Source organism: Micrasema longulum, unplaced genomic scaffold, assembly GCF_059751315.1.
Source record: "Micrasema longulum isolate JH-2025_06_02 unplaced genomic scaffold, ASM5975131v1 h1tg000162l, whole genome shotgun sequence".
Classification (NCBI taxonomy): domain Eukaryota; kingdom Metazoa; phylum Arthropoda; class Insecta; order Trichoptera; family Brachycentridae; genus Micrasema; species Micrasema longulum.
Genome location: NW_028277367.1, coordinates 131,456 through 158,878, shown reverse-complemented (window position 1 = coordinate 158,878; position 27,423 = coordinate 131,456). Strand labels below are relative to the sequence as shown.

At 28.4% G+C, this 27,423-nt stretch overlaps 2 protein-coding genes across 9 annotated transcripts in view; one reads left to right on the top strand and one right to left on the bottom strand.

Moving 5' to 3' along the window:
* Positions 1-19,901, top strand: part of ATP8A (ATPase phospholipid transporting 8A1) — a 154,477-nt gene extending 134,576 nt beyond the window's left edge. For 2 of the 7 annotated variants that reach the window (XM_088242732.1, XM_088242733.1), the window contains 7 exons: positions 57-193; positions 1,083-1,203; positions 1,418-1,609; positions 3,740-3,858; positions 4,314-4,448; positions 6,998-7,099; positions 18,178-18,784. In XM_088242732.1, the coding sequence (XP_088098858.1) occupies positions 57-193; positions 1,083-1,203; positions 1,418-1,609; positions 3,740-3,858; positions 4,314-4,448; positions 6,998-7,099; positions 18,178-18,412 (1,041 nt within the window). In that variant the 3' untranslated portion in view covers positions 18,413-18,784. Of the gene's footprint in view, positions 1-56; positions 194-1,082; positions 1,204-1,417; positions 1,610-3,739; positions 3,859-4,313; positions 4,449-6,997; positions 7,100-9,026; positions 16,632-18,177; positions 19,141-19,487 lie in introns of those variants that run through there. The other 5 variants (XM_088242730.1, XM_088242729.1, XM_088242734.1 and 2 more) reach the window with 5 other exon arrangements.
* A 1,258-nt stretch (positions 19,902-21,159) lies between these two features.
* The window catches only part of LOC148284063 (ankyrin repeat and BTB/POZ domain-containing protein 2), a 90,274-nt gene continuing 84,010 nt past the window's right edge, over positions 21,160-27,423 (bottom strand). For both annotated transcript variants that reach the window (XM_088242727.1, XM_088242728.1), the window contains exon 21: positions 21,160-27,162. In XM_088242727.1, coding sequence (XP_088098853.1) covers positions 26,965-27,162 — 198 coding nt within the window. In that variant the 3' untranslated portion in view covers positions 21,160-26,964. The remainder of the gene's footprint in view (positions 27,163-27,423) is intronic.

Below are 27,423 nucleotides of genomic sequence, written 5' to 3'. Positions count from 1 at the left end.
TAAACGAAATAAATTGATATTCAATTATGTATGCAAATGGTATTTTTATTTTCCAGTTTCGATTTCTACTGCGATTGCTTTTGGTACATGGTGCGTGGAATTATAGCAGAATGTGCAAACTAATTTTGTATAGTTTTTACAAAAACATCTGCCTTTATGTTATTGAATTGTGGTTTGCCATTTACTCTGGTTGGTGAGTATTTTTATTTACCTTCTGAAATATGAATTGAATATGTGATTTATTAATACTTTAATTAAGGACCGTTTTCACAAAGCGAAATTTCTACAAAAAAACCAAATGCGTTTTTTTATTGAAATGGGTTCTTCTATGTGAGCTTTATCGATCGGTGAAACAAAACGATATATATGCGAAGTTGTAGCGGTTCAAATATTGTGAATTTTTACAAAACGAAATAACCAGACTACATAGAGTTTTCACAAAGCGAAATATCTACATATTTTTTTGGGGTGTTAAGTTTTTTAAAATCGAAAAAAAAACACAAACAAAACATGATTTTGGCCAAGAAAAAAGAAGTATAATAATAATAAAATAATATTATTTGAAATATATTTTGATGTCACTTTATTTGTGCTATTATGTATGTAAAAAATATATAGGAGGTAAATACCTAAATGTGTATATTTACATAGGTACTTAGATATGTCAGTAGACATATAATTTTACAAAAAAACAGTTTAAAATGATTTCATGCAAAAGTAAACTTATTTAATTCCCAACATAAATCAATTTTCCATACATTCCTATCACAAAAATATGTAGATATTTATTTTTTGTGAAAATTCGTGAATTTAGAACATTTTTAATAAATAATTTGACCGATTCTACATTGTTGATTTTTAGTACACGTGTAAGGATTTTATATATCTATAAACAGTAATTTTTTTAAAATTTAAAATCGTAATACTTTTATTTTTAACATGAAAAAACCTTCTCCTGAAAAATTTACATTTTGTAGATATTTCGCTTTGTTAAAACGGCCCTCAATTATTCTTGGGCAATTATAACTAATATTTATTATATCTATTTTTTTTCTTTATTTGCCTGTGTTGATTTATTTCAGGTCCGGCCAAATTCTGTTTGAAAGGTGGACTATTGGGTTATACAACGTTGCATTTACCGCTATGCCCCCATTTGCAATGGGAATTTTTGATAAAGTGTGTTCAGCTGAAACTATGTTAAAGGTACTTACTGTGCAAACATTAATTTTTTTCCCTATGTAATTTTAAAAGCATTAATTTGTCCACCACGCCTAATGTATGTATCTGGTCTATCTGGTCTCTGAATGTTGTTGATTGTTATAGAAATAATTTGGAGAGTGAAATGAAATTGTGTTTTTATGAATAGTTCATGTATTTTGATCCATTATAATATTTTAATTAATTTTTACATTTTCAGCACCCAGGATTATATGCTCCTTCTCAACGTGGAGTTTTGTTCAATGTGAAGGTGTTCTGGGTTTGGGTGTTCAACGCCCTTATCCATTCAGTTTTTCTCTTTTGGTTGCCGATGTTTGTTACGCAGAATCACATTCTATGGGGAAACGGAAGAGATGGGGGATATCTTGTCATGGGAAATTATGTCTATACAGTAAGTCTTAATAGCTCAATTTTATACTTTCACTCGCCCAAAATGCTCTTCACAAAAATCACACTGAAGATGCAGTTTAATGTATGTACAGTCTATGTATATATTATTCATAACATAAAATACTTTAAAAGATAGTCACAAATCTCAGTAAGTCAACTTAGTACAAAAATACGTAGTTAAGCTGTGTTCTTGAGGTGATATCTCACAAAAATACCACTCAAATATCTATGGGTGATATAGTAAATGCCTTACTTTTCAGGAGACAGTTTTTTGTGTCTCAAACATTGCTGGAATCAAATATATCATTGAAAGAATATCGTTTTTTTCTCCGTACTTATAGGAATTGAATTATTTATATTAATCGGGAATACATAGTTATAGCTTTCAATGTTATGTCGTTTGAGGCATAAAGTTAAAAAAGGTTCTTCTTTGAGCAAACTTTTTTGTAGCCGATAACTATTAAATATATTTTGTGTAATAAAGTACAATGACCATATTATCCTTAATACTTATACTTAATACTTATCCTTATTCTGACCTATGTGTTTTGCAACACTCGTGAACATAGTTGCATACTGCAAGATGAGCAAATAAAAAAAAAAAAAAAACATTTACTGTTTCCCCGCCCATAGATATTGTCTATAATAATTTAATAAATTATTTGAGTTTACTTTGTCTAGGTATCCACAATTCTGTAAATAAATATTTATTATGTAAATGCTTTAGGTATGCATTTATTCAAATTTATTTAATTAAACTCGTTTAAATATTAATGAACTTATTAAGCCCTTTTTTGCTAAGCCATTACAATTAATAATAAAAAATACATAGTAATACAAATTAATTAAATTAGGTCATGTGAAAAGTCGGAATAATCAACGTGCGTGCATGAGAAGATGTATGAATGTGAAGGAAGCAAAGGAAGTGTGCCAGGACAGAGTGGTGTGGCGTTCTATCCTCTCTGCCTACCCCTCCGGGGAAATGGCGTGATGGTTAGTTAGTTAGTTAGTTAGAATAACATGTGATGCTATCAAATAACAATTCAGAGAAACAAGATATAAATAATAAAATTCCAAAGAAGACACTGTAAAAAAATAATCAGAAATAAATATTAAAATATAAATGATACAAATTAAGATTCATGCATAATCAAATATGCAAAATATAGTATCATTGAAATCAATAGAAAAAAAATACAAAAACATAATTGAAATGATAATTGGGATGTGGTTTCAAAATCACTCTATACTGTAGTAACAAATGAGAGTATTAAATAATATGCAAAATAGCAGTGAGTACTAAATTAAATCATATGAAAATACATAACAAAAAAACATAAAAATAATAAGATGTATAAAAAGCAAATTCATTCATGGAAGGAAGCAAATTAGTTGATTTTTGCTAATCTCAAACTTTCAAAAAAATTGACAACCTCGTCCCTATCGATGTGCAGCAGCCAATTGCAAACATTTTTCATAAATACATTGGCAATTGGCACTTGTAGAGTTCTTTATGGCTGCCAGAAGTTGATTAAAAAATTTAGGAGCCAGGAAGGTAAAGTTTCTTAGAGCTAGCTTTGAGTAAGTTGGCAGGCTAAGGTAATTTTTTCCTTCCCGACTTAATTTTAGGTATGCATATGTTAAAAAAAATAAATTTAAGGAGGGTATGAGTTTTTTTACTTATGCTTACAAAAACAATAATATGGACAAAGCTTTTTTGAACATGTAGAGCGAATAGACAGCGAAAAAACGACAAAGGATTTATGATGCAAATGTTGATGGATGCAGAAAACTAGTAAGACTGAAGAAAACATGGCAACGACCAAATCCAACAAATACTTGAAGATGGACTCAAAATTAGGAATAATCGGCGTACGTGCATAAGAATATGTATGAATCTAGAGAAAGCGAGGTCTTATTTGTTGTTTTAGCATCACAAGCCAAGAAGCATAATTGTTGTGGTAGTCAATTACAGAACAGAACATCCAAGTTTGAGGAAGCCCTTAGGTCCTATGCTAGCAACCAGTTTTTTCTCCTGCACTACTAATATAATCTTACAGATTCTCTGCCGTTTTTTCTATTTTTCTAACTCTGTTTTTTTTCAAAAAAATCATATTTATTTCTATTTCAGTATGTGGTGATGACCGTTTGTTTCAAAGCTGGACTTGTTACAAACTCCTGGACTTGGCTTACTCACGTAGCCATTTGGGGTTCACTTCTGATGTGGTTTATTTTTGTTGCTATATACAGGTAAGACTAGGTCAATATTATACATACTTACTTTTTAGTGGGAATTTTTACAGTTTTATCTAGAACTATTGAGCCTCTCGAATTAACCTAAAATTGATCGTTGTTTTGCTTATGATGAAATAAAAGGTTTATATTTCACATGTGGATTTTGTTTTCTGGCTGTCTTTATCTAAGTAGTGGTGGAAAAGGGGGGAAATTTTAGCCGTCGACTAAATTTATAGGAACTAAATAAAACTAAACTATAACTGTAGCTGTGTATAGCTGCTATGAAACAATTATTTTTATATTTGAGTGAAGTTGTTTCAGAGTGGTTGGAAACTTTGCATATGCTAAGCCGTCCAATTACAGTGGTGAATTACAATTCAGAGCATCTAGGCTCGAGAAAAATCACTTTTAATTTAAACAATTACTACTTAGATAATGTTTCTCTAATTGAAATTATTTTGTGATTCTAGTCATTTCTGGCCAACACTCGGTTTGGGAGCTGTAATGCTTGGAATGGATTCCATGCTCTTCTCATCTCCCGCCTTTTGGATGGGACTTGTTCTAATTCCCTTGGCCATCATTATTCCCGATATTGCCATCAAAGTGTAAGTTACTTGCAATTCGTCTCGCCTCTGCATTCTAAACTTATAAACTAAAAAAATATTCTAGAATATGGATTTCATTTATATATATGTACTTAAATGTGTCATCAAATGTGGAATGCGAGATCCGTAGAATGGGCAGTTTTGCCTACATGGGACCCACTACATCACTTTATTTTAAACATTGTGATGTAGAAGTTAAGGGGCAGAGCACCCACACATACTTTCCATCCACCAACCAGATCCGTCAAGCAAATACATGAGACAAATCGAAATTTGCATAACATTTTCACCCTCTCCTCAGATGTAAAATAGAACAACAATGCAAAATTCAAATAAAAATACTTTTTCCTCGAATTTTCAAATAAAAAATAGAAGCATTGATTTCCCGACATAAAATCGTATAATATTTATGCATTCATAAAAGATATTGAAATAATTCACTTGTCTTGTCATATATTTATGAAATTTACTTAAATAAATGTGTGCAAAATATGGCCTAAGAATCGAATAAAATTTCATGCTGGATCCATCAAAATGACGAACAAGTTATTTTCTGCTTTATGGCTCGTTCATTCCAGTTCTTAACTCTTTCAAATAAAAAGTCATCATTGAAGACAGATTATTGTCACCATCTCATACATCAAGCTGGCTGTACCGGCGGAATATTAGACCCAAATATCAGATCAAAAGTCAATCAATGTCCACCAACATCATTTAAACTCAGGCTAGAAATACTAGCTTTGTTTTATGTCAGAAAAACAATGTTATTGGCACACCATCTAAGCATGCATCAAAACACATTAAAAGTAAAGGAAGGAAAAGAGAAAGGAACCTGTTCGAATATAAAAACAATCACCGTGCTTTAACAATGTTGGTTTACAAAAGGTGATATGCTATTTTAAACAAATTTCCCCAAATTCGGTTTCCTTTAAAAATAATAAAGGTAATCTCTCTGAAGTCTGGGCGGCGTCCGTTCCGCCTGTGTGTTTTGCAAGTTTTAACCAGAAAGGAAGTGTCCGACCGTCCATTGTCTAAGCGCTTGAATTTTTCATCATAGACAATACGACTGTGTTGCTAACATAATCTAAACCCCGTGACTACTTCAAAATATATTCGTCACAACGTGTTACATCAATTTTTAAATAATCATAAAATAAAACAAAAATACCAAAGAGTTTTCCCTATTTTGTATAAAACAAGCTGCTGTACCACAATCCATTTGTTTTGAACATACTTTTCCCATAAATACATAATACTCATTTTATTAGTTTGCGTTTGTTGTGCAACATTTTTGTTATTTGTTTCTATATTTTCCTAAAATGCTAACCCCTTCCATTTCCTTCCCAGTCTGTATCCCTTTGATGATCCTATCTTCTGGATTCGTGGTGCCTTAGGAATATTTTGGCCCCATATAGGAATGTGTTTTCACAATAATGATGCATATATGTATACCAAAGAAAGTAAAATTCAATTCAGAAAAAATCTAATAAGAACCTGTTGCTATCCAATGGATCAACATTGAAAAGTTACTACAGGATCTTCAAAATTAAATGTAAATCCAATGCAAAATTAAAAATCGCTTTTCTACCCAATACCACCAAATGCCAAAACAACTTTTTTTTTCTGTATGGCATTGTGTATTTAATGATAAAGTAAAAGTGCATACCTAAAATGTATTATGTTTGGCACTTGGCAGTATTTGAATTCAAATTATTGAAAAAATATTATGTACTTCATTATTTTTGTATTAATTGTTTTCTATTTTTTAGTGTCGGCCTCGTGGTGTAATGGTCAGCGTGTCTGCCTTCCATTCAAGAGGTCTCGGGTTCGATTCCCGACATATTTGATATGAAATATTTATTTAAAAGGGTGTTTTCACACTATAATATTTTCATAGTCCCTGGACTGGTTACATGAAGTGTAAGACTGATCATCTAATCTTCATGTAACAAAAATGATCAAGATACACTGCGATTGGTGTACCAATGCAGTGCGCTTTAACCATTAGGTGCGGAAAGGGAATGATGATGTGTACAAAAAAAACACAAAATATTTAATAAAAAAACATTTTAAGAGAAATATTTGCATTTTTATGATTTACCCAAATATTTAATTTTGAGGGCCATTTTCAATGAGTTGTAAATAACTCACTATTAGAAAATGGAATCAAGTTGGGGTATAGTGGGATTTGAACCATGGACCTTTGGTCCATGAGTCCGAAACACTAGCCACAGGACCACAACTAAATAGTTTAAATGAATTATTTTCGCGATTATAATTAAATAATAATATATTTCTCACATATTATTTAAACATGCAGTAGTAGGCAAATTTTATGCTGCAAAAATAAATAAGCTAAAATAAGTAACTCATTTTTCAAAGTGCTCATGTCCAGTTGTATTTATTGTTTATTTTTAAATACCTAATAAAAGTTATAAAATATTTTTTAGTCTTGTATAACACACGTATTCATTTAAAAATTTACAGTTCCATCTTTATATTTTAATTTAACCAGTTTGTATATTGATTGTAATTTTGTGTATCCTCAGAATTCATAACTCCGCTTTCAAAAGCCTAACTGAAGCTGTGAGAGAAAGCGAAATTCGAAAAGCTGATCCTGAGGAAATCTTGAGCAATCAGCACCGTCATTCGTAAGTTTATTTTCTTAAATTGATAGGACCTTTATTATTATCAGAGCCTACACATTGTATACAAGGGAAGACCATTTCAATAATATGCTTTTTTAAATATTAATTAACCTATTATTTTCATATTAATAAAATAATATTTATATATATATATATATATATATATATATATATATATATATATATATATATATTTAAAAAAATATACATTAATTAATGATAGTTTTATAAAATAAAATGATATATATATATATTTTTTTTTACATAAATTTATAGATTAATATTTTTAAACTGAAGTTGTTTGCAATCAAACTTGCTTTGGTGAAAATCTTTTTAAAAATTTTAGTTCAAATAACTAAAAAAAATGTAACATACTTTAATATTTGAATAAAATGACAAAATCAAATAAATACACATCACCAAATCGGGACTTCTGTATTATTAAAGATATTGTATTATTTTGAAATGGCCTTCTTTTGAAATTCACCAAAAGTCTAGAAATAAATTACAGATATCAAAATCCATAGTCTTCTGAATAGTAAAAAGTATTTACATCTTTAAAAACAAATACATATAATTATGAACTATGAAATAACTTTCAAATATAATTATATTCTTGACAAATATTGCCAATAAATATTCCATTAACATGTTTAATCTTCTTTACATCATTTTCAAAATTCTTTACATCGCTTCCAATAATCTATTGATAATGATAATAATAATACAATTCCAACATAACATGATACTAATCTAACTTGATTAATGTGCAAAATTCCTTACATACATAAATGATTTTTATTTTATTATTAAAGATAAATCTCATGCAATTGTGATGCAATAATTATAATATGGAACATTATCACCAAAAATGTTTGTAAATAAAGCATATATTTCTTGTACATTACATATTTTGCCAAAATTTCTAGTAAATTATTGAAAATTGTAATAATTTTTGGTAGGCTTCAAAGTAATGATTATAAAATAAAAGCACAATGTATGTTACCATCAAAATAGTACCTACCTACTGTAGTAATTTTAACTATTGTACTTTGTATGTTTTATATAAAATGCAGTATCAGAAAGTAGATAATTATGCCTTAGTAATCATGTTTGCATGATGTATTTTTGCCTCTTTTTTTATATTTCCTTGCCGTAGATTATTTCATGTTGTAACTATATCATATTTATATTATGTTATTTGATTATTTACTTATTAATTTGCATGCTCCGTTGCACTTTCCATCATAGTTGTCTGGTTATCTTTATATTTAGTTTGTGGAGTGTGAACATTTGCTTTTACGGAATAAAAAAAGGGATTGGGAATTTTACTAAAACGGCGAACAAAAAATGACTCACGTTTTCCATGTTAGATTTTTCGATCACCCTTAGCGTAAGTTATTTTAAATATGATCTTATTATAGGATTTTGTGTTACTTATAAGGTATTTTTAAATATCATTCGACAAATGCTGAAAATTTTCTCAGATTTAACATTTTCTAGATTTAGAACAGAAAAAGATTAAATAGCCATGGGCAGTGATGGGTAACCCGTGTGTCAAAATGTCTCTGCAATGCGCTTTCTTTGTTCGTATATTAATTAAAGATTTAGCAAAAGCAATTCATTCAATTTTGATAATAATAAATAAATAGTTCAAAAACAAAACCCTTTCATTTACTAGGGCTGCAAAAATTATTCATTTTCCCAGATGTGACATATTATACCGCCCGGGTCAAGCCAGGTTTTTTCAGAATTTTGATACGTTGAGCTAAAAAGATTACCCATCACTCACCTAGGGGGTAACATTATAATAATACATATTTTTGCAAAACTGGTTTTTATGTTTCGCGAAAAATTTTCATAATTTGTCGATAAAGTGGCCATGCCTTCGTAATGTGAAGCGCTGCATTGTGGTTTGGTTGTACCTCAGCTCGTTGAAGTGGCGACCGTGGCGCCGGAGGAGCTCCGTAGCCCCCGCGGGGCCCCCACCAACGTACCGCAGCACCCTGTTTGAGTCCCACAACAGAGTCACCTTGGCTCGGCCACAGGCGGCGTTCACTCGCCCACCCAATGGGAACTGATTACCTTCCGCGCTAATCTGTGATAGGGTCATGTCACTCAGGACTCGATGCACAATGAGATGCATTCCTTATAATTATTTAGTCCATACACTAATCCCGTTAAAAGTAAGTTACTGTTGTTGGTTTCAATGGACCTTTTACTGGTCTGGACTTTTCATAAAGAAACTACACTGTTCATCTAACGAATCAAATGTTTATTCTTACAATGTCCCACACAAATGATTGAATTTTCATTTTACGGACTGTATTTCCTCGATTATAAGACCCAAAATAATACCATTTAAAAAAACTTTATCAAATAAAGACAATCTGGTAATCATAGTAAAATCAATATAAAAATAGGTGTATTATTTATGTACTGTCACCACCAGAGTCTAAAATTTCTTCAGATGTGTCGGTTTTTTCTGTATCACCTTTCAACGAGTCATTGTCTGCAAATATATTCATGCTTTTTTCGATTTTTTTCACAATTACTTTTCTTTTTAATGCAGCATCTTAATGTCTTCAGAGGCACCAAAATAGGAAAAAAATATTCATCTTATAATCTAGGAAATAGAGTATTGAAATAAATATATACTAGACATTATGTGAAAATTATGAAAAATAGTTTTGGCATTTATTTTTTAAAAGCTGGACATTCTTGTATTAAGATGACTGTTACAGCTGCATTTTTAGAGGTATTGTTTAAAACGAGCCTTATTTTATTATAACAAGTCAATCCGACTAATAACACTTTTGAAAATGTATTTCTCTATATAAAAATAAACTTGAGAACCCATATGATTTTTGTTTGTGCAATGAATTAAGCATTATTATTTTTAATGTGCAAATATTCTTATGATTTGGTACATTCACAATGTTTACATATAAAGTATGGTTTAGTTTCTTTATTGAAAATAACAAAATCTTTTAATTTGTTTGAAATAGTTTTTTTTTTCATATTTTTAGGACTAGTTTTCTTCAGCTAAACTATTTATGTTTTTTTAAATATATTTTTTTAATGGTTTGTTTAATCAGGTTGCTACACATTCACACAATTACGTAAATTAGCTAGGCACTAAGAGTGTTACTCCGAGTTTGTGTTTTCTATGACTGTGTCAATACTAGAGTGCATCACCAGCGGTTTGTTGATCTCATGAACTGGGTTGCGGTCCGTGGTAGTATTGTGGACTCACGGGCCAAAGGTCCAAGGTTCAAATCCCACTCTACCATAACTCGATTTCCATTTTTCCAGCACAAGTTATTTACGACTTTTAGGAAATGGTCTGAAAATTTTAATATTTGAGTAAATAATAAGAACTCAAGTATTTCTTTTTTTGTTAATATTTAATTACTGCACCATATTAACGTAACATAATCTTAATTATATCAATGAGTTTGAGGTTTTTGACCAAATCTTCAATATCAAAAATTGAATTCAAAATAAAATACTGAAAACAAAGCATCGTTATTGCTTTATAGTTGTGAATTCTTTGCGACTGATAAAATATTACACTATGAAATTCAATGATACAAATAAGCTGATCAGTGAACTATTGAGTTTCAAAGAATGCAATAAATCGATTTACCATTTGTTTAAGAAAATTTACAAAACGTTTTGTGGTCCAAGTTATTATACAAATGACATTCATAAAAATTAGACTCGTAACTAAATTTTGTGATAGTAATATTAAACATATTATATCGTGTATTCACATTGTTTTTTTCAAATATAATTATTATAAAATATAACATAAATATTTTTTAAAATAGGCATCGAGTAAAATATACATAATAAATAATACATGACCGTCCTACCTTGGCTGGCCTAACTGTAAAATATAATATTTTGTGTGATAACTATATGAACGCTGTTAATAGACATAATTTATAATGTAATAGAGATATATAAATAATTATTTATTTTAGTATAAGTATTATTATTTCAATTGGTATAGAGTCATTTGATAAGTAACAAAAGTCTTTCGTTAGTTTGTATTTATGTGTATAGAAACAGAAGGGCGCAGAAGCAAATACAACCATCTAAATCTGTTGATTTTAGGAATATTAGTGAATTGTATAAATTTCTGTAAATGTAATAAAGTGTTATCATTTATTGTAATAATTTTATAACTGGCCACATTTTTATTATTGTTTTAAAATCTAAATTTACCTTGTAATATTTTTAGCTTAAAAAAAGTTTTAATCTTTGTTCAAATTTGACACAACTTAACTTACTGATGTGTGAAATCACCTTAAGGTCGATAGTGTTTTTGTTTCTTTGCCTTTTGTATTATAAAACATTCCATTTAGGGTTTTACCTTTACATGAAACCTTCTGAATATAATATATATTTGAAGCAATTAGATGTGATGTTATATTAATTATATTATTTGAGTAAACAGAATAAATTATTAATGTGATAAAAATACGATCATATTGTGTGCTACATACAGTTTAAAATTACCAGTTTTTTGTTTTCGGTCCATGCCATTTTTAATTGACATTATTACTTAAAAATAAATACATATGTATTCTCAAAAAAAAAACCTCTACAAGGGTACAATTGACATACAAAATATAGGTCTAACATCTACTCACAGGGATAATATGAGAATCTCACAACTGAATAATGAATAATTTATCTGATTCTCTAATAGATTCCGTCTTTTAATATCTTAATATGGTCATGACTAGTAATAAATACCTCTTGTGGTGCTAATTTAAAAAAAATGTTTATGCATTATTTTAAGTTTCACAAAAACTGGTAGGTCTGTAACTGACATCTTTCCATGGAATGTAGTGTTCCGTAATGGTGTTATTTGTACATAGTTCCACAATTTCAAAGGGGCCACACATCCTCATGAAACAAATTATAACATTAGTTATTAATTAAAAAAACTAAACTATATTTTTGTTTGAATGTTTATTTAAATCTGTAATAAAACAGAGGCTAGAATGTGGTTTATTTGATTTATTCAAAATATTTGTAGAGGTATAAAATATAGGCGGACCAAACTATATGAAACAAATGATCATTTCAATTTCAAAGTAAATATTTTTACACAAATAATTGTGTCATACTTTGTTTCTGCCAGAAAACTTAAAAATAAACAAAACAACACTGGGTTATAACCTTAAAGTATATATATCTTAGAGTCCGTACTATTCCAAAGTTTGTAAGAATTTTTGAAAAGGGGGCGTGGTCGTTTGTTTAGTGAAGACGTTTTTCGTTTCCAGATGTTTATAAAACAGGATTGTCACAAATGCACGACTTAGGCGATTTTTTACAGAGATTGGTAGGGAGTAGGAAATACAATAAAGACGTTTATTTTAATTTAGTAACAAGTTTACTAAAAACATTTTTAATACATTAAAGTAAGCAATAATAAACATTATAAATGACATTGTTGGGTATATAAATTAATTTTATAAACAAATATGCATTTACATATACAAGTAAAACTGCAATAAAGTAAATTTATTGATTTTGAAAATTAACCAATTTGTTAAAATATTGGCTTACGCTGTCGGCAGGTTGTAACTTACATCTTTAAAAACTGGTTAAACGGGGTCTCTAATTCCAAAATATTTTCCGAATTCGTTGTTTGATTTGAAAACTGAAAACAGTAATCTGTATTAGTTTTTTTTATTTAAACTTGTATCTTTGTATAGAGTGAAGATACCACTTCCAATTTGGTGATTTGGAGAAATCACGCCGTTTCACTGAAGAGGTAGACAGAGAGGATAGAACACCATATCACTCTGTCTTTGCATGTAGATCTCGCTTCTTCCACATTTATACATCTTCTCATGCACGTACACTGATTTTTTCGACTTTATGGTATATAAATATGAAATAAATGTATATTTACCCATAGCGAGTTAGGTTTTTGAAAACATGGGGGGGGGGGTATGGCACCATTTATTACACGTACCAAATAATTTGTTTTTGTCCAAATTAATGGATAGAAAGTGGTTGGAACACACCCAATTGTTATTTTCAGGGGACAATTTTTCCGCCCTGTCTTATGGATCCATTTATTTCGCCTTATTTCATCTATCGGGAATCCAAAAAAATAAACCTTAATTAACTATATTATGCTTATAAATTTAATGATAAAATGATTACACTAATAAATAACATTTAAGTAAATACGTAATATTTTAAGGTAATGCACAGCCCTGGCATTCTTAATTATAAGAGCCGCCCAAAAAGTGGTCATAAAAATACCATTTAAAATTGGCCCAGATGTATTGTCATCTCTTTTAGTTACATTCAATAAACGACAATTTCATATTCTTTCAGTGATATAAAAAGAGAAAGAATTATTTCTAGATGTCGGTTGACTCGGTAAAAGGTCGTCGAGTTTGCATGTTTTGAACATTTTAAGATATATTTGGATTGAAACGTTTGAAAAAAATTATGTAAATCACATAAATCCAATGTATAAGGTATTTGAATTACACATAAACAAATGCTATAATAATTGTTCAAATGATAGTACAAAAATAGTGGTGCATTTATGTTGAAAACTACCAAAAAACGTATTAATTTGAAAATGTATAATATTTGATAAATACCTGTGGTAACTGAAGCGTTTTCTCCCTTTTCCAGTTCTATTTGAACATCCTTTCATGGCACAAGTCGGCATAATGAATTTTGATGTAATTAGCACTAAATACGTTAAACAATCATCAAAATACCGACAGAGCATTTGACAGTTCGAAACAATACTGGCCGCGTACTTAAAAAAAGAGCATCGTAAAATTCTAAAATCGACTACAAAACAAAAAATGAGGACCGTACCGACAGGTTTTTTTTGTCTCCCTTTCTCTCATTTAGAACATATTGTAAAAAATGAGTCCGCTATAACCGGCAACATGCATTGGATTGGTAAAATGTTTTGTTATCCCTCTATATATGTATATACTCTAAGGTTATAACAATCATTGTAATTTAGAATATTCACCATAAGATCTCCACTTCAACAATAATACAAATGTTAGTTTTGTCAAAAGGAGCTATAAAATTCCTCTAATTTTTAGAAACATGACGAAATTCTCAAATTTTTAAATAAGTTTTATTTTAATTGTTGAGTCTTCCGGACAATATTGTTTTCATATTGAAAATGGAATATTCTAATGCCAGATTGGAAGATATTGTTTCAGTTTAGTTTCTACAAAATTTTCTTCCATGTTTTATTTCAAATAGGTATCCACCATTTTATAACAGTTTTGTGTTTATTATATTTTAAAAGAGTTTTGTAATTAAATACTTATAACATAGGAATATATAATAAATTAAAACAATAAAAATCTTTATTTACCATAATATATACAATGTGATAAATACAAAAATAAATCAATTTAAATATTTATTCCTAAATAAATCAAAGGTATACAGGTTAAATGGCGGACTTATTGCCACTGGCAATTTCTTACAGTCTGACCAAAAACAAATAAAAAATACAGTAATAAAAAAAAATTAAACAATTAAAAAAATAATAATAATAAAGTAAATAGATAAAAAATTAAGAAAATACAAACAGTAAAAAAAATATGGTGTCCATTGGTTACGTTATTTACATTTATACTATAGAAACATTTAATTCTTTAATTTCTTTGGTAAACTTATTATAAATTTTGATTACTTTGCACATGGGCCCTCTTTGTATAAATTATTATTTCGCCAATGGAATTTTTAATTTACTTTTATTTTTGGTGTTATGAAAGTGGCCCTTTTCTTGTGTACTAAAATATTCAAGTCTTGATTTAACAATAAGACTAAGTTCCGTTTTATAAATGCCTGTCACCGTTAATATATTTAATCTATTAAAAATTGGTCTACATGTTGCCAGGTAATCGGCATTTACCATTTTCCTAAATGTCTTTTTTAAATTTTAAAAACATCCCGTACATTAGTAGAGTTACCCCAAAAATAATATTATATTTCAAAATTGAATGTACATATGCATAATAAGTGGACATAACACATTAATTGTTAGCAAATAGCTAATAAAATATATTCAGTTTACCTTGTACAAATACATAACTGCATATTTTAGCTACAACAGTCTTCACGTGTTCTTTCTAGTTTAAGTGGTTATCTAATTTAATACCTAAAAGAGAACAGTTTGAAGTTGTTTTTATTATTTAAAAATTAATTATTTAAAAAAAAAAAATTAAATAATTTTATGGGGATGCTTGGTTTGGCTGAAAATGTATAATTTTTGTTTTCTCTGTATTTAAATATAGGTTTATAGTTTATGCTACCGATTGTTTACTTATATAATTTTTCACTTATATCTAAAGAAATATTATTTAAATCACCCGTGCAGTCAAAAAATAATGCTGTATCATCTCAAAAATAGTACAGTGTGTTTTGACACTTTTGGGTAGTTCATTTACGTAAATTATAAATAGTAGAGGCCCTAAAATACTACCTTGTGGTTCACCCTTTTCCACAATTTTACAATTAGATTAAAATGTTTCTTGAATATGAGATATTTTAACAATGTTTTGAGTATGTCTGAATGCTTGTAAATGTGGATATTTAAACATAGGCAGACTGGTGAATGTTACACAGTGTGTGAAGTGGCCACTTAAACCAGCCAATGACAGGTCATAAGCCCTGTAAATGCCTAGACTTCCATATTCCCTTCTCAAAAGTGTTTTCCCTCTCTGTTGCAACAAATTTTAAAACTAGATATTTCATTTATTTTTTGCTTAACAACTTTTTGTTCTCTATTATGTAAATGCGATTCGAACCATTGTAACAGAATACCACATATGCATATATATTCTAGTTTGTTTAATAGTTGTATGTGGTCAACATTATCGAAAGCCTTACTAAGATTCAAAAAGACTCTGTTTTTTTATTTTCATTTATTGAGTTCAATATTTCATTAATGAAAGATAAAACGGCAGTAGTGGTTGAACGCCCTTTTCTGAATCCAAATTGTTGCTGAGAAATATAACCGAATTTCTTAAGAAATTTGTATATTCTTTTAAACATAATCTTTTCAAAAAAAATTGAGAAATTGGTTAGCGAAATAGGTCTATAATTATTAAGATCCAATTTTGAACCTTTTTTATGAACAGGAACTAAAATATATTTTTTAAGATAACTTGGAAATACGCCTGTGGAAAACGATAGATTAATCAAATTACATATCGGGGAAGCAATATAAAATTAGTAATTTCGGGTTTTCTTACAATTTTCATGTATTTGTATGTAAAATTCTCCATAAATGAATGAATTTTTGTTACTTAATGAATTTTGGGTAAGTTAATATTACAAAATAAGATACGCAATCACATCATTGTCTTTCAGATATAATCGATGGAACTGAGTTTTGTTATTTTGTATTCCTTATAAATATATTGTTTTGTGTATATGTAGTTTATCAATTGAACTGAAGGCATTGTATGTATTTTTTTATGAAATGATTATTAAAACAATGAAAATAAAATTGCCAATCTCTTTTATTCTTTTTATCTTACTAAGACATGTTAGCATGATATAACATCTACATCTTTCCTACCCTGAACTTCTTAATAACTCTGCTTTTTAATTCGTTATATGATGTCCCTTTCAAATTTTAATACTATTTTAATAAATTTTAATACTATTACGCTTATTTTTAACCAAAAAATATTTTAAGGGAAATACTTTCATAATCTTGTGTAAATATTTTAAGCAAATAATATTATTGTCCCAAACAAGTTTAAATAATTTATTCAGATTTGATTTGTACAAGATAAGAATTATGTGTGCACAAGTTAATATTGTAATTATGGATTTATACAAATTCACGCCTCTCATTTATCCATACCCTAAATATGATGGTTCATTGGTAAAATGCAAAAGAATAATGAAGCGAAAGGTGAATTCCAAAATATAATATTCTATTTATTGTGTATGCAGTTAATTGGCAGAATTCCATATTAAAATTTGATAAGGTATCCAAAATGAAATACTATTATTGGATTAAATTTTACTTTTAGTATTAAAAATATATACAGGAGTGTATAATGTGATGCGTTTCGTCTTGTTAAGACATTATCAAAAAAACTTGTTGGGACATTTTTTTTATAGTGTCCTAACAAGACGAAACGTGTCACATTATTCACTCTTGTATGTATTTTTCAAAATGAAAGTAGAATTTCATCCAATAATAGTATTTTATTTAAGATACTTTGCCAAATTATAATATTCTAGATTTTATGATTGTGCTAAATTAAATCAACTTTTCTTAATATCAATTCCGGTTATTTCAATATTTGGCTAAGACACATTTATCTAACAAGCCATATAAGTCTGAAGAATGTTATTCAAAGCCAATATCCAAGTAAAATATGGAGGAAAATAAAAGAGGATCACGTAATTCTCAAAAGCGGTGTAAAAACCACGCAATGTATTATATATTATGACCATAATATACATATAGACACGCTTAATTCACATTAAATTGTATATTATGTCAAAACTTCATGTCTTATGACATTTGTCTTCCGCATCATGCTTACCTTCTTCTGATGTCCATTCAAATGTTTATCTCGTAATATGGGTTTAAAATATCATAATGTATATTTCATTCTCGTATGTGTATATACAACAATTAATTCGAGTTTTATTATTCGGCATTCTGAAATATACTGATTAATGGTGTATAAAAGAAATCAGGTATTTATGTATATTGTATTTTTTCAACAGTTTATTTATTCAGTCTAATAATTTATTATCGTCACCATCATTTTTGTTTTTAAGTAAAATGAAAGTATTTAAATACAAAATTAAAAATGTGATTCTTGTAAATGGTAGACAAAATATGTGAATGAATAAAATAATTTATTTTTTTTTCAAAAATAAGGTAAAAACTTCTATATATTTTTGTTGAAATATGATACCTGCTTTTTTTATAATTGTGCTGTCAGGTTTTATATGTTGCATATTATATTATGTCCAAAAAATAATAAACTGAATTATCTTTTACTATTGTGGCATCGTGATGGCAGGCCTGTGCATGCTTTGGAACGTCTCTCTCGGTGTAAGTATGCAGTCGGAATATCTTGGAATCGATCCGACGTCTACCTAATTATTATTATGTGTCTGTCTCTAGTAACAATGTCTTACCTTATTGTGTCTGCAGTTTGTGCTTGTTCTTGCTTGGGAATATGTTTTTTTTCTTACATTCCTTTACTACTCTCACACGCATGCATGTCTGTGATGTTAAATGATGAACCATTTTGATAACTTAGTAACCGATCAATCATTAGTTGTAGATAAGTCAAACTCTTCCTACGATTTTCTGTATTGTATGAAAACTTATCACAAATGGCATCCTTACTGAAGAATCAATTGGTTTGTGTTTGTGCATGTGATGTATTGTTCAGTGTCTGTGCACATTTTGTTAGCACTCTTAGTACGAAGCAGTAGATGAGAAAAGGAACAGAAAACGTATAAGAGCATGTGCTAAGTATCATGTGACGCCTGCGGGCGTTATTGCCTGTGTTACCAGGTTAACTGAGACGGCAAGGCTACTCAAAAATGTCCGCAGTGTCTTCAGCAGAAGGTCCAACACAAGGGTAAATATGGAGGTGGAGCTATCACGTAAGTATTTCAAATATCTTGATTATTTCCCTTTAGCATGCTCAATGAGCACATCCTGCGGTAAATGTTCACGAATCAATTTACTTAATCATATCTGCATTACATATTAAATCTTCACCCTCAAATATTTTCAGAACATAATATGGTTTGTTATAAGACCAAAAATGTCATTTAATGTATAAATCTCTGCCACAAATGGAAGCTTTCACAATAGCTAGTAAATTAGTTTTTCTAAGAACAATACAACATATGTGATGTTGATAAATTGGTTTAGAAACCACAACATTATGTTTATCAGCTTTTTGTGTTTGTTGATTCACCTAGATAAAACACATTTTGCTTTTTATTTTTTTACTAACCAGTTTTGTACAATTGTTTGAAATAATCTGTGAATATATTAATTTACTTTTACACATAAATATGTAAAAAACACCATGTATTTTGAAATGTTAATTAACACCCTGTGTTAAGCACGATAACGTTATTTTGGATGATTTTTTTACTGATTATGAATATATTTTCTAGTAAATTATCAATTAATTTTCTTAATTGATCAGTTATTTATTATATTTAATAAGTTTAAAATATTTGCAAATTCAACTATGAATTTAAGTTAAAGATTTCAAACCCGATTTCAGTCATATTTCATTGATGATATGATAATTTTTTCATGTAAATTTTTCATGAAAGTAATTGATGAAATTATTTTGAATAGATGGATTTGCATTTTCTCAAGAAGAAGGAGGCTCCGTAACACAAACAGATGTGATTCGAGCATACGATACCAATATTCCCAAGCCAGGGGGTATGTAGGAGCTTATTGCGGTAGACTGTTAACTTTACACTACAAGACCTGGAAATATTACGCAGTACTGAATGCACAACTTTTAGTACCATTAATGTTGATTTTATCATAGAAACTATGACATATTTTTATAGTTCTTATATTATACGATACACTGAAGCGAAGAATTAACGAGAGATTATTTGCAATAGTCATTGGGTTATGAACAATAGAAATTTGGTGTTGTATTTAGATAATATTTTAAGATACTTACTGTATTTTGTTTTCAACTGTGTTTGTTGAATTTCACTCTAAAGTTCCTATGAGTACATAATTTTGATCTTGTTAAACTGTTTTATTTATATTATATTTATTTCGACAGTTGAATCATTATTTTGATCTTGTAAATATTTTACATAATTTAGATAGTGAGTACACATCGTCTTTATTCTGAAAAAGAAAGAAAAAAATCTAAATTGAAAATTCACTGAGCAAATATTCCACTCCTATATTTGAACTTTGTATTCATGGACATATTTTGGATGAAAAAAGACGATATATACTTTAGGTACTAAAGAATGAATTCGAAGATTGTATGGAATACAAATTGATATATTTTCACTGAGACTTCATCCAACTGTATTGGGAACACTCTACCGCATGTGACAGTGTCACAACATTTGTTTCTTTAACTTTAACTGATATCCTTTTGACCACTAGTCTAGGCTGCACATTGAACATATAAATTTAAAAGTTCTTTGAACACCATAGAACCGGAAATACTTGCATAATATGTTGTCTGCGATGGTTAGAATACAAAGATAGATTAAACACATCCAGCGTTCAGTAGAAATACATACCTTTTTGTTAAATTTATCAGACTAAAAACACTATTTGCCAATGAGGAAGTTCAGTGGTTTTTTTTTTTTTTAATTTGTTAATTTACTATTAAACTAAGACAATTAAAAAAAAAAGTTTTTATGTATCGTATTATCATTCGCTATGTTTTTTTAAGTTTTTAATTTTAAAATTACTACGCCCGTAACGTCACAAGTTGTCACCGGTGAATTGTGCTGACATTTAAATGTACAACTCCGTAGTGTTAAAATACACTAAACATTGAAAAAAAAATGGCTACCAGGAAATCGGGAATCTATCGCTACACAGAACAATGCTGTAATTTATTGGTTGATTCGTAAGAATTTGTGACGTAATTCAATGTAGTTCATTTTTATTAAAACCATTTTTTTTTATTCATCTTTTCATACATTTTTTAGAAACTTCACCGCACAATTAAATGCTATAATTTTTACTGCGTGTAAGAAAACATTTTTATATCCAATTTTTTATAGCACTGAACTTCCTCATATGTTAATATGTTCAATGAGTGGCAAACCTAGTAATAACATAAATTGAGCGTAACCTTATGAATCTTCAATATATTACAATTATCTTTCTGATTTAACGCAGAAAATTAGTAGATTTTTATCTGTCTTTACTTATTTTTATTGGAATATACCAGTTCGATACTAATTAATTAATAAACTTTATAATATCAATCAGTACTTTAAGAGAATGCAAAATCAGAAAATATATTTTGTACCTTCTAAAATAAATCTGGATCTACTGTGATTTAGATAGAAAAAAACATGTGTGTCTGGCTAATGTGATTATTTCTATGACTATCATCATACTTACGTATTTCTAGAATAAGTCATCATTTACTGAGCAGCTTATTGATTGATTTTTTAAACATTAATTTTGAGTACCTATCATAACTATTAAAACCATTCACACTGACTGGAATTTTAATTATTTTACGTGATGATGTTTACTGATTAGCACTACACATACTGTTTTTATCCCTTAACAATTTGTATTAATTTGTGGTACATATTATAAAAGTTCAGTATGAATGTGTGTTTTTACAGGTTTGAATTGTTTTTTTATTTTATTAAGATAGGGATGATCAAATTTGCACTATTTAAATTATTCCATAAAAACTCTTGAACATACATACCCGGATCAGGGGAATTCGACATTTATTCAGAACATTGTAATACCTAGTTGATTTAGATTTACGATTAAAATGTTATTTTTTAAATCACAAAAATATTCTAGCAAATATAACATTATATGATAAATTAAAAATTATTTAAAGAAATAATTTTGTTAGTTTAAAAAGCACTTTTAAATGTGTGGCCTAATATAAACAATGGACAATCCATCTCACATAAAAAAAAGTTAACATGGAAAAACTTGCATTCGTTCTGTAGACGTATTTTCAATTAAAAAATAATGCACATGCATCCAATAATACGGCGGCCTCCGTGGTGTAGTGGTCAAGACGCTTGATTCAGGCACGGAAGGTTCCGGGTTCGATTCCCGGTGAGAACACAAAAATTAAAATGTGATTTTTCTCAAGCCTGGGTGCTCTGTGATGTAATTCACCACTGTAATTAGGCCTCCTGGCCTGTTGTGGTGCAAAAAAAATGTAAAAAAAAAAATACCTCAAACGCTAGTGCAAAGCTTATGTCAGTGTCTCATTTTAAAGAAAATATCCTAAAAACAAATATGGATTTGTCAAATATTGATACTAGGTGTAAAGATTTAACCATTTTTGAGAATGCGTGTATTGAATTTGTTCAATTTTGACAATGATTCTTAGTCGGTGTATACATTTAGTCAATCAGTGGCGCTAATTAACGTTTTTTAATTTTGATGTTTTATTCATGACAATTATAACAATAAATGTGAGAACAAGAAAAGTACAGCGGGTTAATATAAAACCTTAATTTAAAATTGATATAAAATTTAATTGAAACATAACGATATCTAAATACTGTTTCTTCATTTTAATATGTAACCTGAATAATACTGGCCCCGAAGCCTGAGACTGGTGGTCTTGCCTTCAAGTAATTTATGATTTACAAAAACACTTTACCAAAATAGTGCCCTATGCACTATTAGATGCGGATAAGGAAATGAAGAAGAATAATAAATAATTCACATTAATTGATTATTTAATAATATAAAAAAAACTAATGAATCAAACCACAATTAAAATAAACGTACATTTATATGTATTTTCATTTATACGATTCAAAATAAAAAATAATCAATTTTACTAATTCAAACATATTTTAGGATACTTTTTATTGAATAAAATGAAAAAAAAAACAAACAAAGATGCTTGATAAGTGTATGTCAATGAATTTTACTTAAAGAAAGATTGAGCCCTATTTCAACATATTTTTCTCACTCTTGCACACTCGATAGTAAAATGACGAGATTAATGGCGGCCATAAAGCATAATGGTCACTTGTGGTCGAGATAAATTTGTCCATTTCTGGATACTACACCATGTAGGATTTGACTATTTTTGACATCCAAGTACATTTTCAATCTCCGTTGTTTCATAAGGATTTTGTATACATTTGCCTGAGTTTGATACATAGAAATGTAGCAAAATTTGTCCATTTTCGATACTAGGCCACACAATTATTCTATTTTAAGGACATTTTTCTATCCCTAGCAATTGAATGTGAATAGATTAAGGTTGTATTTATTACTAATATATAATTTAATATAAACCTCTGTAAGTTATATATGTATTTTTTTTTCATTTTTTATAAAAATTACAATTTTATGTTGCCAAATTACAGAACTGGATTTTGATAATTGAAGAAAATACTTTTAATCAGTTAAATGTCTAGTCATTTAAAGATAAAGTCTATGACTAATGAAGATTTTTTTTTTAAACAGCATACATTTTAGTATGGCATAAATTGATATTTCAGAACTTGTTCATATTTAGAGACTTACATATTATTACATATGTTTAAACTCTATTAGAATTTAATATACCTAAATAATAGATGATAAATAAATACTTTTTGTTGCCGGTGACCATTATGAAAGATCTGTTTATTTTCTATTGTAAAAAATATTTTTTAGTCAAGTTATGTCGACATGATATTATTTTTTATACTATACTGAATGTATTTAATATTTACAAATTCTTAATAAGGGAATATATAAATGTGTACTATTTTTTTGTATTTCATAAAGTAATTTCTAAAAACTTTTTGTCGCGATTCGCAATGTTTGTCTAATTAACCAAACGCCTTAAATATCCGCTATTAAGATTATTTTAAAGTTTGCTGTATTTTTAAAAAATTATACCACTATCCATTTGGACCTGGTATTTGTAAAATATATTAGAGCCAAAGTTTGACAGGGTAATTTCCTATAATTTAATTTCACTTTAATTTATTCGAGAGCAACTTTAACATGAATAAATTCGCATGACATCGAGAATGTCTAGTTTGTGGCGACTCTTTTTACTGTCAAAATTTTCATTAAAAAAATATTTTATTTCATTCGAACTATCGGAGCTATGTAACTCTGAAAATGAGATACTCTTAATGCGTCAAGCTATGATTCATGTTGATCAAATTAATTTTGGCAACCGAATCTTTAAAAGTCAAGTGTATTTGCGAACCAATTTTAAAATTAAATGCTTATAAATTATATAATATTTGTAATGTTTATATAAAACTCGTAACAAATGTCATAATGTACCTCTATATGTTTGTAAGTGATCAAAATTATATTGTAAGTGTTTTGGAGTTGCAAATGGTCAGTTGAAATTAATTTGTGATTGTGCTGTGATGGGAAAACTATGTACAGAATATTATGCATTAAAAACTCCTTTCACGGATCAATGTATAATTATTTGATTGTCGCTGAAGTTCATATTGTTCAATGTTAAGGCCTATGGTTTTAATATTAAAATATTGTGATAAATACTTAGTAGTATTTCAAAATCTTCATTCATGTAGCTTATTTATGGCTAAATGCCATATTGTCTTCATAATTGTGGTTACTTTATGCTATGTATATTTTATCTGCCGTTAAATTGTTATAAATACTCGTTTAATAGTTATTAGCTCGCTTTTTGAAATAATAAAATGAAGTCGGAATAAATCTACTTATATTTTGTTTAACTTAACTTTATTATAAATCACAAAACTGGATAAGAAATTGGTTTGAAATAAATATAAATTATTTTTGAGTTCTTGACTATTTTAATAAAAAAAATTACACAATGCAGATAAACAAGTACTCGTTAAAATTATAGCAACTTGTATTATAAGCTATATTCAAAATGAATGTTTTTTTAAAATTGAACATCATGCAAAATCTAATAACGTTTCACGCATATGACTTCCCATCTTATAGTCGATTTTTTATTCTTTTTTTTCAGTTTTTTTTAATATACATATTATTATTCAGATGTTTTTAGTTGCAGATTTTTTTAAGAAACTAATAAAATATACAATTTCGTATAAATTATTGTTTACTTGGTGTATGCCATGCTAAAATAAATGAGGGGTCAAGGTATATACGAGTACCATCACAGATTTTACAATAGATGTTATGGAAAGACGAATAAAGCACGACTAACTATTAAAAATACAACATTTATTTAGAATATACCTAATATAAGCTGCTATTGGTTGTTTCAACTACAGTGTTCCACTTGGCAAATACGGGGGAAAAAATGTAACTTTAAAGGGAAATATATAGGTACAGCATAATTTAAAATAGAAGATCAACCAGAAATTAATATGAAATAAACCCCTATTCTCAAATAAATTAAAATAAATATAAATCCTAAATTAAATCTTAGCAAAATAATCAAATAAGGTAGTAGAACAATATATTTTTTATCAATGGTAAAAGGTCATTTTTTGGCAGTATTGTTTAATGCATAAAGTAACTGCAGTAAAATTATAGATTTTGAAAATATCAGTAAAAACTTGGCTTAGCTTTATGTAGTATTTAAAAAAAATATATAAGATAAGATTTTTCATTGTGTCGTTGTATTATATTATATATTCTGTATTAAAGATGCTGCTATTATTTTTAGTAATGTACAGATTTAAAAAAATATTTTGTAGTGATCAATGTATATTTATTTTTGCGCATATATTTTTAAAAATATATAGAACATACATAATAATTTCAGAGAAAAAAATATTCAAATTTACATATTGATGTACTTTCCTTATTCTTGACATTCTATGTATTGTTATTCACTAATATCTCAATATTATAAATATATAACATCATTTATGGAAATATATAGTTGTATACAACATATAATTGCACATTTTGGACTATCCTCTTATCCTGTGGACGTAATCGAGTAGGAATGAAATAATAAATATAAAAATAAATCAAGAACCTTACTTTGGATAGGAATGAAACAACGTGACTTCGGTTTATCAGCTAAACATCATCCGAAAGAAAATTTAAAAAAAAAAGAGTCAAATATAAAAACGTTTATTAAAAATATAAACATTACACATTTTACAACTGATAATGGTGAATATATATCTTCAAATTGATTACCGGTTGGCACTTAAAAGTACAAAAATACTTATAAAATGTTTATAAACTACACATTCCAAATAAATAGAATATATATTTTTTAATATTAATTTAACAAAAAATAAGTGTCCGCTTAAAAAAATATTTATCTAAGTCGCAAGATACTGAATTTTTTTATTTAAAAAAAAATTAAGATAAAAAAATGTGTTTTTTAGAAACGAGAACATAATATGATTATTATCTCTAACAAAACTATTATTATCTCAGGTAAAAAGTATTTACTAAGCTAAAAAATGTAACATCTATGCCCAATAAATACAGAGACAGCGAGGAGCTTAGGTTAGGTTACTGACTTTATTCAGAATTTCATCAAGGAGTGAAACAAAGCAACTTATGTTGTTAACCTTTTTGGGGAAAATGACTATTTACCTTATTTGTGTTAAACAGAGTTGAAAAAGTAAAAATAGACAATTGAAGTTTTGTTTGGATATATAGGATTTTAGATTATTACAATTAAAATATTTCCATTTACTTCATATTATTTAAATACCAAAAACAATTTTTAGTATTTTTTTTATGAATCCGGCCATATTATTTTTTAAATAAATAAATTATATTCTTAATAACAACACAAACACACGAAAATCTCAAATTAAAATACTGATACATACCATTTTGATGATAACTAAATATAAAATTAATTCTTGAAAACAATACATCTGTACAATTAATAAAATATACAAACTTTAATAAAAATCCTCATAATGACCCGAGATTGATATATGTCCTAGGGAATTTACAATTATCATTAAAAAAAATTGTACTAGTAAACTTCTGATGAAAATATTCAAATCCTATATTGCATAAAATGTTAAGTACAAACCTATAAAAAAGATTTTGTATGAAGTTTTTACAAGTGGAGAAAAAATTATACGAGATAGATGTAAAAGTTAAGATCTTATTGGAATACAAGTAATTTTGGTTTAGCTTAGTTGATAATAAAGCCCCTTTATCGAGCCTTATTTGGTCCTCTCCTAGCTTTAATTCTCTGCTGGAGAGTGGTCAGTAGGGCTCCCAATACATCGTGGCCAGGTAACCTTTTCCCAAATAGCAGTCTCTTCACCGAGTCATCGTACGTGAGGAGAGCTACCATGTTCTGGAGGAGAAAACCCTGACAGTACTCCAGGAGTTGCACTGCATTATACACCTGAAGAAAAAAAAAGTTGACTTATTTATAATCCATGTGATATGTAATATGAACAAAAAGGAAATTGAACTCTGTACAGTCCTCTGTTATCAATATTATGTATCTTTTTTGGGTGATACCGTGTATGTTGGATTTGATCCGACGTTTCGGCTACCATTGCAGGAGCCATCAGTTTTCCCTGAAAATGGCTCCTGCAATGGTAGCCGAAACGTCGGATCAAATCCAACATAAACGGTATCACCCAAAAAAGATACATAATAC